Genomic DNA, 13,145 nt, shown 5'->3' with positions numbered 1-13,145 from the left:
CTTTATAAATGACTTTATTCATGACCAAACCCAGATTACAATAGAATCATGGCAGAATATTTCCCTTGTAAATATCTGATCCTAAAAAACGACTTATTAAATGACCCAAGAAATAAAATTCCTTCAACATCACAAATTCTCACGTCACTTTCCCTCCTATCCTCCATCTGACACGTCCCTCCACTCGTTTGGCCGTGCAGCGCAGGAGTCACACACTAAACACCGTCCAGCGTGATCTCATGAAAATAATGATGTGACTGGCTGCGACTTGCTGCATGAATGGGAGGACGAATCCAACGCCGGTCCGGCAGTGTGAGGCTGTAACTCAGAGGCTGAGTCATCCGCCTCGTTCCCTCTCTGTCCGGGTGCATCTGCGTGCCGCCGGAGCCGGGGAGACAAAGCCCGAGCAGCCGGAGCGGGAGTTCAACTGGAATAACATCCGAGGGAGCACAGAGGCCTGAGTAAACGGCGTCAGGACCAGAACGGGCTCGTAAAAAATTTCAATAAATGTCATAGATCCATCAATTTCTATCAAGCGTGTAAGTAAATACCAGGTTTTCAATGGAAGGTTAACTTTATGAAAGACAGCAGGGGTCACTTCACTCGGATGACGAGTGACTCAGGGCCAGCATAAGCAGGATGTGCAGGCGGGGGCCCCGGGACGCCTCGCTCTGGGCACGGACTGCGACTTATGGCTGAGATCCAGTCGTTAGCAAGTCGGATTCAAGTCCGGGAGGCACGTAGCGCGATGGCTGAAAATGAATGCTGAAGGAGGCCGGGATGTTTCACCTCCTCTATCCATGTGGCTCCATCACTCCATGCTGTTCACTAGAATAACTCATGTCTCATGCCTCATATCAAGGCACCTGGAATTTTAAAGCATTTGGAGACAATAGCAGCGATTTCTTTGTAAATGTCTTTGTAGCAGGTTAACTGATGTGTTGTTGAGCCTAAACTGTGCCGCATCCCGCTGCAGTGATTTATGGATTAAGATGGCAGGTCCAATAAAAAGGTAAAGGCCCATAACTTTGCTGGTGTTCTGCCTGAAGCTCTGCCCGGGACTCTTGTTAAACAGTGAATGTTCCTTGATGCTGGACTTAAATTAAAATGATGGAGGATAGTCTGTGACAGCATTTAATTTTAGCTATTAGATTACTCAATTATTTTAGTTACTTTACCACTATTGGTTCTTTATTAAAGTTACAATACATTTAGTCGTAATTATGCTTTATAATAAAACAATCATTTTTTTTGTTAAGATTTATTCTCTAGAACTTTCCTCAAAAAAGAACAGATACAAACACACACTGTACACCTATTATTGTCTTCCTCATAAATATTTGGTATGCTGCACCATGAATAAATGTATTTGAGTTATTCAGATTTAAGCTTCACTTATTTGTATAGATTACTGTTGCCCTGCCCATTGGGAGTGGTTTTCAGATGGATGGATACTGCTTGATTGATTCTGATCTGCTTTTTTTGAATTGCTAAATAATTTCTTTCCTTTAAATATCTGTCTATCTATATCATCCTAAATCCATCTTTTCCCAACAGTTAATTGTGTCAATCGACATAATTAACTGTTTTCATCCCACAAAGGCATCATTTATAAAGTAGAGAAACTGATTTCCAAGCTTTATTTCCAAGAAGGATTATAGCAACTTTTACCAAACATGTTTTTTTTTTTAATTTCCCGCGTTAGTTTTTATTCCCAGCTCTGGTTTCCTGCTGAATCCTGTGAAAGCATTAGCACTGCTCTGGGAGCTGGTCTCACACACTCACTCCTCACACACCTTCCCCAGCTCTCCCGCCACTTCCGCCATAAAAAAAAAGGCCCTGGCAACTTTCCACGTGCCCATTAGCGCGCGCTAAATAACTGTTAACAATGCTCGGGCACTTCTCAGCCCTTCAAAGCCCGCAGGTAATTATGTCAAAGGTTTTTAATAAACAGCCTATTCAGTGCGCAGTGGGTTCCGCCTACAGTCACTAAATAAGGGCTATTTTTAAAAAGCAGCTCGTCTCTGATTGGCTGAAACCCGCACCTATGTTTGAATAATTAGTTGTTAATGCAGCAAAAAATATTTCAAATATATATAAAATAGTTGCTGTAAATTGAACTATAATTATAATCCCTCTGCCTTTTTGTGTGTTAGTCGTAAATAAAAGCATAGACCACGATATCTAGCTTTTTTTTTTAATCTCAAAAAACAGAAGGAACCCCCTGCAGGACAGGTGCTGACAGCCGTACAGCAGGTTAAGAACATCTGAAACGTTCTGAAACGACAAATAATACAGAATTTCCCTCGTGTGCAAATGGAAGCTTTGTTAGTTCAAGGATGTATATAGAGCCGCCACAGTGGTAAATCCAAGCTGCACTAAATTATCTTATATGGCTTCTTTTTTTAGATGCTCAAACAAGCTATTCCACAGTCCCTGCTGCCTTCAGATCCCCTCCGCTCCTCTTGTCCCAGAAAGCTCCAGGATTGACTTCAGGGTATTAGACCTCCTAAAGTTAGAAAACACTTTATGGACTGGTAAACAAGCATTCATTTTACAAGTTTTGTGGGGTCACTTCAAGCTTTTCTTTATCATTAAGTTAATTATTGGTTAGAAAAAAAAGAGGAAAAAAAGCTTGCATTAGACTGTTATCTTGACTATTTCGAGAAACATAATGAAAAAAACACATAATTCACTGCAATATGCTGTGCATAAATGTGATTTTCTTAACAGAAGCCAGATTGCTATTATTATATAATGAAGCCTGTTTTCTGGATTCTTGCCTAATTGGAACCAGAATCTATTAAGAAAGTGAAATGAAATATTTATAATATTCATAAATATATTTCTTAAAATGTCAATATGAAAGTGTAATATCTAGAGATTCAAATTTTATTGTCATTATTTATTACATTGAACGGTTTATTGAGTTTCTTTATTTAAGTCTCATCAAATATTAATATTTTTTTTAAACAAATATTAAAATGGAAACATTTAACCATTTTTTATTTTGATAAAGACAATTAATTTTTAAATTAATTGCTTTATTGAAGAGTTGACATGTAATTACAAAACATGTTGAATTTCATTAAAAAAAAACAATTTGAATTTTACGGACTATTATTTCGAAAATTAATTATTTAGCTGCACCGCTTTCACTTTACTTTCTTTTTTAAAATGAATGATCATGATTATCATAATAGATAAACTATACTTTAACCAGTAAGTATTTTATCCCTGCGAGCCAGAGGAATTTTGATGTCACATAAATGAGCTGCTGCGGTTATATCCAGCAACAAAAAGCGAATCGCATTCGAAGCAGATCACAACCCGTTTATTTCTCAGGGAAATGTGAGGAACTGCGACATTTTTAGTGGCCCGGGGGACGAGGAGAGGGGCAGACCGGCCCGGTGGAGCTTCTCCCTGACATCCAGCCGTTTACACTGACTTTATGCCAATAAACCATTACGACGTGTTGTTTATTTAACCAATAAGGCGGCGGAGGCCTCGAGCCTCACGGTCGTTTCAGCGAAGGGAACTTCACAGAAAGAGTAATTAAATCCTCCTGTGAATAATGGTCGTTTCACAGTGATCAAACTGCACCAACACAGCGTTAAGTGAAAAAAAAACTGCCTAATTAAGGCGCAACTGCGTGCGTTATTATTAAAAAAATGCGCAGATGCAAATATGTGGCATGAGCAAATGCTCACACTGCACAGACACAACTATTTTTTTTTTGTTTTGTTTTGTTTTGTTTTTTTCTTGTGGTGAGTTGTGTGTTAATTACAAGAGACCCACCTCTCCTCATGCGCACCGCACCGCAGCCGCCAAGACGCACCGAGACGCGCGCCCCCGGTGCGCCCACGCGCTCATTTCCGAAGGGTTGAAGATCAGTTTCAAAGAGAACAAAACTTCCGCTGGTGTCCTCAGTCGCTCCAAATATCATCAAACCAGTGTTGATTTACAACGCAGGGTTTGATTTCTGTAGTTTGAATCTAAGAAAAATGGACCAGGTAATGATTGTGCATCAACATGATGAAGATACAACCTGTACAAGGGCCAAGACTTCAAAAGAACTTTTTTTTTTTCTTACGCATCATTGAAATACTCAAGAATTTCTTTGAAATATCGAAGCATACTTTGGGACGTTTTTTCGTTCAAGTGTTGGAAAATATAAAACTTAACCGAAATCAAACAAACTTCTCATTTGTGAGACGCATGTGTGTCTGGGTTTCCGAAAAAGACTGTCAACACCAAGTCCTTCTTTTCTACAATAGAATGAGTTATTTGTAGCCTAAATATGAATTAGGTGTCACTAAATAGAGCGAATTTCAGGATTGACCTGATATGTTTTTTTAAAAGCCAAATTTGTGCAATTAATGTAGCCATTCAAGAACAAAGCAATGATTTATTTGCTTCATTCGACTCGAAGTGACGTTATTTCGGAACTGTTTGGTGCAGTATTACCGGATTTCATCTCTTTACTGAAGAAATTTGGCGTTATGTAGTAAAACAGGAAAATATATTTTTCATCTCAGAACAAAAAAACCTTCATGCCATCGACACTATGCGCATTTTTGACCGAAATACGTAAGGGAAAACTTTTGGTGATGGGATATTATAGTTTTTTTTAATATTTGAGAAGCTGGAATCCAGATCAGGTGTTTAAAGGCCTGTTTTAAAGGACAGGTTGAATAAATCCACGAATGTTCAGGTGTGTGATGTATTCTATCCGCCCATACCTGAGGCCTGAACGAGCCCTGTCAGCCTGAGAGCTGGGAGTGTCAGAAATGTTCATTTTCGCGATGGAGGCGCTGAAGCGGCCACCGTGCAGGAGGCACTAATGGCCAGATATGCAAAGCATGTCGGGCCGGTGTGTGAAAATGCGCGCAATGCCCCAAGAGAGACGCTCCTCGCGCTGCTTCTCCTGAAGACATGATTCATTCACCAGCTCCACTTTGACCACATAAGGCGGCACGAGCGGCCCCCACGGCGGGCGGGACCGAGGGCAAAAGTTCCGGGGGGCCGTGATCACTCCTGATTGGCTGCTCCGGGCCCTGACTGACAGCTCGCTCTCTCCGGCTCTCCTCTAAGCTCGGTTGTTGACACTCTCCAAAAGTCGTGCACGGTTCCTGCGGATAACGGAGACACCGCCGCGGCGCGCCTCAGGTCCCACTGCTGCTGCAGGACGGAGCGCCAGTCCTCCTCACAGCCGCCATCGTGGTGGATTTCCCCTCTCCCCCCGCTTTTTTTATTTTTTTTCCTTCCTGACTGCTTGACTTTGTGAGCTGCAGTCACAAGTCAGCGAGGCGCTCTCCTTCAGCTGGCCGCCCGGTGCAGAGACCGAGAGCCATGGCAGAGAAGCGGCGGTCTCCGTGCGCCCTGAGCGTCAAGGCGCACGCGTTCTCGGTGGAAGCGCTGATCGGGGCCGAGAAACGACGCAGGACGAGCGGGGAGGATGCAATGTCTCCCGGGTACGAGGACGGAACTGATGTTTCTGATTTAACCGGGAGTCCCGGACCGCGGGCCGACAGAGCGTGCACCAGCGACCGGGGCAGCGAGGCGGAGTGCGCCAGTGACGGATCCCGTGAGTAGAAAACTAACAAAACACTGCAAAATGATCATCATGATGACAATTATAATGCATAATTTCCATGCATTTATATTGATCCTTGACGTGACGACATGATTATGAATTAGGGCAGAAAACAGTAATAAAACACTCTTAAATCATGCAGCATTATATTCCATTACAAAATGCTCAGAAGGCTCCATCTTCCAATACTGCAAACATTTTCTTTTGCAATGTTTTTACTGGCAGCTAGAAGCTGCACATTATTCAGTGCATATTTGTTTTATTAAGCTTATAATGTAAACTGTTTTGACACAGATAATTTTCAGTAAAAGATTTTTTTTTAACTCTTTGGAAAATTCAGCGTGGAAAATTCAGAAAAACACACAAACGATTGGGGACTGTAAAACAAAAACAATGTGTGATTTTCGGCCAGGGCTGCGCGGTGGGAACGTGATATCATATCAGTGTCCCGGCCTGGTGAATAGAAGAGGGCCGAGTGTGACTAACGCGAGAGGCTTTATGAGTTGTGTTGCAATCATAAACACAGCAATTAGCAGCGTGTAAATGCAGGGAAAGTGCCACGGAGAAGGATCCTGAGAGGGCTGCAGAAAGCATAAACCCACCGGCCCTGACAAATTACGATTTAAATCTGCTGCAAACTTTGGAAATGCGTTTGGCTCAGGGGTTGTTTCTGTGTTAGTTTGGCTTGTTAGGCCCATGTTTAATGTCCATAAATTTCCAGTACTTGGGGTGGCCCGCCTCGAATAGCGCAAATGACAACAGACACATAAACACTGTTATTACGGTGCCCTCTAAACATGTCCTTAATATTAAAATAAACGTGCCCTCACTGCACTAAAATCATTACTCATTTCCCCATGGGACTCAAACTGGAGGTCAAAAACTGTGTAATTTTTCTCCACCTTATTGTGTAACAGCATATGCAGCAATTTATTTGGAGTTACTTGAATATTTAGAAAAAAAATATATAACGTCAATATTTTTGACAGTTCCAGACAGTCATCATTAGAATTTATTTAATGCATCCACTGGATTTTTATTCCTACTAAAATATTTGTGTGTGTGTACTGCATGTCTTCTTCTTTCCAGTGTTTATAGCTGGTTATTTTTTTCAGTTTTACTTGATAAGTTGTCCTGTTTTAAATACCAAGAGATTACACACAGAGATCACGCGCTGTGAATGTGGTCACCTGCTTGATATCCAAACTCTCATTTTCAAAATTGAATAATTATTTATGCAAAAAAAAGGAGTGCAACATATTGTGAGCTCGCAATGCTTCACGGTGCAAAACAGCCACTGTCGTGTGTTCCCGGTGCAGCGGAGAGCGAGGACGCGCTGCTGGAGAGCCCGCAGCCCGCAGCGCTGTGCACGGCCTCGGTCACCGGGACCGGAGAGGAGACCCGGGTGGACCTGCAGGGATCGGATCTGTGGAAGCGCTTCCACGAGATTGGCACGGAAATGATCATCACCAAGGCCGGAAGGTGAGGAGAGGTGCAAATGTGTTGTAGACGTTTGATGGAAAAAGTAATAAGGCAAAAAAAAAAAAACAACAACAAAAATATATATATTCTGAGGTAACTTAATATTATTTTTTGGAAATGACAAATATAATCTTAAATACTTAACATTTAATTGAATTAAATCTTTAACGTTTTCAAAATGATTAATGATCCAACATTTTGTTATTAATTTAAATCTATAATATCGTTGTTTTAGCGATGGAGGGGGAATGCTGTGTTGCGCTGAAATCTCTGGTGCACAAGATTTATTTGGTCTTCCTGTCAGGCGGATGTTCCCTGCTATGCGCGTGAAGATTACGGGCCTGGACCCACATCAGCAGTATTACATCGCCATGGATATAATCCCCGTGGACAACAAGCGATACAGGTAGGATGCGTAAAGCGCGCGCAGCGCTCACACTGTGGCGCAAAATGCTCAGCGATGTTTTCTGCGTCTTTTCTGAACTCACCTGCCCAGAACCATTAGTCATAAATAATTTTTTTTTTATTATAATAGTGCATATTGATATAAAAATGATATTTGTTCTCTACATATTTTGTGAGTAGGATTAAATATAACTTGTCACGCGTCTCTTTTGTGATGGGATCAGCGCTGTAATTTTATTTCTTTAATCTTAATTTTGACTTCATAAACTCCGCTTTTGGGACGATCTAAGGCTTTCCAATCGCACAACTCAAGTTTCCACAAACGGCGCTTGGCATCGGCGTGTTGTCACGGCGGTTTAGCCGTCCCGTTTGGAAAGGGCCTTTTGGACGGCTTGACCTCTCCGCCCTGCAGGTCAAACCCAACAAACGTCGTTATGATGCAGAAGAAAACAGCGCGTTATTATTACAACGGGACCGGAGCGAGCCAGGGCTTTGCATGCTGCTGCGGAATACGCGCAGCCAAGGCCTGTCATTTTAAAGTCCCGAGAACCGTTTATATGCCAGCACACGTTCAGAGGCATGGCGCGGCGATGACTGACATCCTGATCGCCTCCAGCTTGACACGATGGCCCGTGCGGCGCACAGGAGTTCCGCATTTTTTACGCTCATGTGCAAAAAATGACAGAGGCAGACAGAAGCAGTCTGCAGGGTTTTATTCTTCCAAACGTTTAGCGGCAGGTGACAAATGCACCTCCTAAACAAACTCATTTAATTGAGGATTGATTTTTTAATTTATTAGACCAAACCAATTAAATGTCACGTGCACTCACATTGCTGTATTGTAATGAATCTACTTGAAATATTTTTCATTATAAACTGAGGATGTCAACATTCAGATTATACATCAGTTTTAAATTAAAAAAGAAACACACTCTGATTACACTTTTTGAGAAAAATTCTCACGTTTCATCTGATTGACCTAATTTATTTTATCATAGTTTTTTAAACTCTCGCCGTCAATTCTCAAATCAAGCCATGCGTAATGTCGCAGACTCCGATCTTGCAGCGTGCGTAATGACGCAAACGTACAAATAGACGTGCATACGTGTGAGAACGCGCAACCTGCTCACTCATCTCCTGCGTGCGTGTGTGTGAACTGTGAAGGTACGTGTACCACAGCTCCAAGTGGATGGTGGCTGGGAACGCGGACTCCCCCGTGCCGCCCAGGGTGTACATCCACCCGGACTCCCCTGCGTCAGGAGAGACGTGGATGCGCCAGGTGGTCAGCTTCGACAAACTCAAGCTGACCAACAATGAGCTGGATGACCAGGGACATGTACGTAAATAGCAGATTATTTTATTCAGAAACATTTGTATTATGTGCTTCATATTGTCACCCTCAGAAGACTGAACCAAATATATGTTATTGTTTGGTGATTGATGCAAAATAAAAGAAGTCTAAGTCACACAGTTGGAATAATTATGTAGGAATAAAACCAAATGATATCTTTAACTGAGAAACAACAGAGATGATCTGTTAAAAATCTGGTTTGGGTCAAAAAATGAAAAGGACCATTAGATTATTAGGGTGTCATGATGCACAGAACATCTTTTCTATTTCACAATTTGATGACAGTGTCATATTTTTCAAATCTAAGCCGCAGTTTCTGTTAAACTCAACAGTGTGTTTTGATATTTCTAAGCCATATTCAAGCAGCTGCATTTTAGTGTGTTTCCTTAAATGATGCAAACTAAAACAAATGCATGGTTTTTTTTTTTTTCAAACTTCAATATTTTACTGTTAATCTGATAAATTAAGTGCATTTTGTGCCCCAGGTGCTTTACTTACCTGCTGCCATGCCGTTCCTATGAATGTTTTTGACACTTAGTGCACCTATAAATGCAGATCAAGCCTGGATTAACGGCTCTTCCCTCCCTGCTCAGATCATCCTGCACTCCATGCACAAGTACCAGCCGCGCGTCCACGTGATCCGCAAGGAGTGTGGAGAGGAGCTATCCCCCGTGAGGGCCGTTCCCGCTGGGGACGGCACACACACCTTCTCCTTCCCGGAGACCGTGTTCACCACCGTCACGGCGTATCAGAACCAACAGGTAGAACAGCCGAGCTCCGCCGAACCACGTTTTTCCTCTTTAAACCGACAAACAGTGGAACTAAATGCAATGAAATCACCGCTGTGGCCAGAAGGGCCACATTTCCAGCCTGCACACCTACACTTACAACCATCAAACCGCTGCGTTTGGACTGAGATTGTGGAAACTTTCTACTTCTTTCTTATAAGGTTTTAATGTTTGCAACATGCATGATGTGTTCTTCAAAGAATTCCTCTCTGAAAGTGATTGCACATGCATGTGTGTGGCTTTTGTAGTTTTTCTTAAAGCAGAAGAAAAGCTTACTGAGTCTAAAGAGATGTAATGACTTTTATCTCTGAAGATGATTTATGTTTTTTAATATTTTCCCTGCTTGGTCTCTGAATCGGTGTGTGTGTGTCGCTCTTTTATTTTCTCTGTTTTCACGTTGGGTCCGGCCAGAGAGGGCTTTGAAGCGGGATGTTAAGTGAGGTTAGCTGGCCCGCAGCACATGACGGCTGGAGTCAGAACACGGTGGCGATGCCTATAAAAGTGCCTCTGGACGCGGGTCATAGAGCCGGGCCCTAAAACGCCACCCACAGCCTGAGCAGCCCCGTCACAGCCCCACACACAAACACACACATATATGTGCAAGAAAACACACACACACACGCACACACAATTGACAGATTTAAGCTGAATTGGCATGAAAAGTAATCTTCCTGTTTTGGTGTGATAATGTATATTTGGGGGAATAATGAGAGTCTTATTTTGTTTTTCAGATTACAAGGCTGAAAATTGACAGGAACCCGTTTGCCAAAGGCTTCAGAGACTCTGGCAGAAACCGGTGAGTTCAGTTTAACCGCAGAGATTTTCACATTATCTACTGCATTAGCAGTGCTGTGGGATGCATGGCTGCGTTATTCGCTGGCTCGGCTGTGGTTTTTGTCACCGCTATTTCGGTCTGATTTTACGGGGAGCAAAGCTATGTATTTATTTATTTTTTTTCTCTCTAATGGAAAAATGTGCTGCAGCCTCCCCATTTAACTGCGGCCTTCAAGGCAGAAAGGCAGAAAAGACGTGGCGAATATTAATATTTAGTTAAGCTGGTGACACATTCTCACTGAGACGCGCCAAGTTAAAGGGCAAATTATTTCCTCACAATCGCATAGTTAAAGGCACATGTTCAGGAGGGGGGGAAAAAATAAAAACAGAGTTTTTTGTTTTTTTTTTTTTTTTCCCTGCACATGTAAATGGACCGTTACATTCCAGCTCGGCTCGGGAACATAAACATCAACAGAAAAATAATAAAAGTCAAGAGTGTCCTGAAGAAAATCTGTATAAACACATTTCTAAACATATATAAACACAGTATTAAACCAACACAGCAGTAAAACTCCAACAGCCTCCAAACAGCCACTCCCCCGAGGCCTCACAGAAATCATTAGAGAGGACGAGCGAAGGAGAGAGAGAGAGAGAGAGAGAGAGAGAGAGAGAGAGAGGGGAGAGAGAGGGAATGTGTGAGACAGAAAAATCTGAGCGAGAGGAAGGCAGAGATTGGCAAACGGGATAACCCAGAGACCCTGACAGCTGACCCTATAAAAGTTAAACTCAGGAAGGCCGAAAAAAAAAAAAAAACCCTCCTCTTAAATATTACAGGAAGAGTTAAGCAGTTTGCTAAATAAACTGCTGCTCTGATAGGCTGCTTCGGAGCGCGAGGCGCCGCTCCGTGCAGCTTGTCTAAATTATCGCCGTGGCTACAACCCTGCGGGGGGGAGCACTTTTATCCTCACGCTAACGAGGGGTAACAGAGTGCTCGCATTACCCCGCCGCAGCAAACCTCCGCCCCACCCAGAGGAGGAGGGAGGCTTGGATTTTGAGGGGGGGGGGGGGGGCGGGGGGGAGTCCCACCTCATAAATCGTTGCTGCGGCTTCCTGCTCCTTCGTCCTGATTCGCCCATAAAAGCCGTGTGAAAGCAATTACCTCCGAGCGCCCGGCCGGCAGCAGCCAATCGCGACGTGGCGTTTATGCTCCTCATTACCTGCCGTCTCCATGGAGACTGCAGAAAGAGGCCCCACAGGCGAGTGAGATGGCCGCCAGGTGGTTTCGGCGCAGTCTGCGGCCCCGCTGGGCATGCTGGGAGAGAGGGCCGGCGGCTGCAGGACGTGGACGCTCGGCTCCGTCAGTAACGCCGACGTGTGCGTCGATGTGTGTGTCTGTGTGTGTGTTTCCAGGATGGGTCTGGAGGCGCTGGTGGAGTCCTACGCATTCTGGCGGCCGTCCCTGCGAACGCTCACGTTTGAGGACATCCCCGGCATGGCCAAGCAAGGTAGGCCGAATGACGAGTTAGTGGCCGCCATTTTTGTTTCTGCCATCCATGTGCAGATGAACTATTCAATACAGCCATGGCGTGCACACGCAGTACCAAAAGTTTCACTCTTCCGTTTGCTCTCGTTCTGCAGGAGTCCCAGGAGCCCACGCAGGAGTCGGATCCTCGTCCCACCTGCTCTCCACGTCGCCTTGCTCGTCTCCGTTCCAGGTTTGCCCCCTCAGCCCGCCGGACTACACCTGCAGCCGGCCCGCCCACCCCCTCCACCGCTACGGCAACCCGCCCGAGCCCTTCCCCCCTCCGAGGGGCCCGTCGGCGTTCGACGGCGAAGGATTCTGCTCCCTCCCCCTCCCCGCCAGCCAGCTGGGCTACCTGTCCAACCACGCCCCGCAGGGCTACGCCGGCCTGCGGCTGCACACGCCGCCCTACAGCCTGTACGGCTACACATTCCCGCCATCCCCGCGCCTCGCCGCCAGCCCCGACAAGATGGCCGCCGCCGCCACCGCCAACCACCAGAGCCCCTTCCTGGGCTCGTCTCCCAGCGGGACTCTAACGGACAGTCTAGGCGTGCTCGGCGGAGGACAGCAGGGCTTCCTGTTTGACTCTCGAACTTTGGGGCTGTCCGGGAGCCAGACGGGGGGCGGGGCCTCGCAGGTCACGGCCCACATGGGCTGAATCTGACTCGGTCCCCACGCAAAAAAAAAAAAAAACAAATGAAACCCTGGAAACGGGTGGAAGTCGCTTTCAGCTTCAGAACGCTTCATGAACTGATTCCCCCCTGTGCCGACCGAGCGTCGCTCTGAACTGTGGACAAACGGAGAGGAGCGAGAGATCCACCCAAAACTTCACCTGAAGGAAGTACTTCTCTCCCAGGGTGCATTATTCCTACGAAACCGCTGCAGCCGCCGATGAAGGAACAAATGTTTCAGATCAGGAGTCCAGACGATGCAGCCCAGCGGCCCGACCGGAGCCGAGTCTGGGCCGGCCCAGACAGTCAAAGCAAGCACTTCAGCTCCTGGCAGGAGACTCCGAGGCAGTAACTATGATACACGGCGTTTCGCGTCTCGCGTCACGATTTCGCCTATTTTAGATGGAAGTCCAGAACGCTGTGTTTACCCTTGTTAAACGCCGTGTTCGTTCATCGTCATTGTGAAAGTACATCTTTGCTTGTGTGGCGCGGACGTCACGCTGCATGACTCTGTATATACCGGGAGGGGAGGAGAGACGTGTATATAAAGGGCCGT

The 13,145-nt window shown here is 45.0% G+C and overlaps 1 protein-coding gene across 1 annotated transcript; it reads left to right on the top strand.

The window, feature by feature from the left end:
* Positions 1–5,265: 5,265 nt before the first annotated feature.
* Positions 5,266–12,578, top strand: tbx18 (T-box transcription factor 18). Its single transcript, XM_030110179.1, has 8 exons — positions 5,266–5,587; positions 6,916–7,078; positions 7,383–7,484; positions 8,648–8,819; positions 9,428–9,595; positions 10,354–10,418; positions 11,807–11,901; positions 12,035–12,578. The coding sequence occupies exons 1-8, from the start codon at positions 5,353–5,355 to the stop codon at positions 12,574–12,576; spliced, it is 1,542 nt and encodes a 513-aa protein (XP_029966039.1). The 5' UTR covers positions 5,266–5,352; the 3' UTR covers positions 12,577–12,578.
* The last annotated feature ends 567 nt before the right edge of the window (positions 12,579–13,145 follow it).

Source organism: Salarias fasciatus, chromosome 15, assembly GCF_902148845.1.
Source record: "Salarias fasciatus chromosome 15, fSalaFa1.1, whole genome shotgun sequence".
NCBI classification, from domain to species: domain Eukaryota; kingdom Metazoa; phylum Chordata; class Actinopteri; order Blenniiformes; family Blenniidae; genus Salarias; species Salarias fasciatus.
This window is presented reverse-complemented; position numbering and strand designations above follow the sequence as displayed.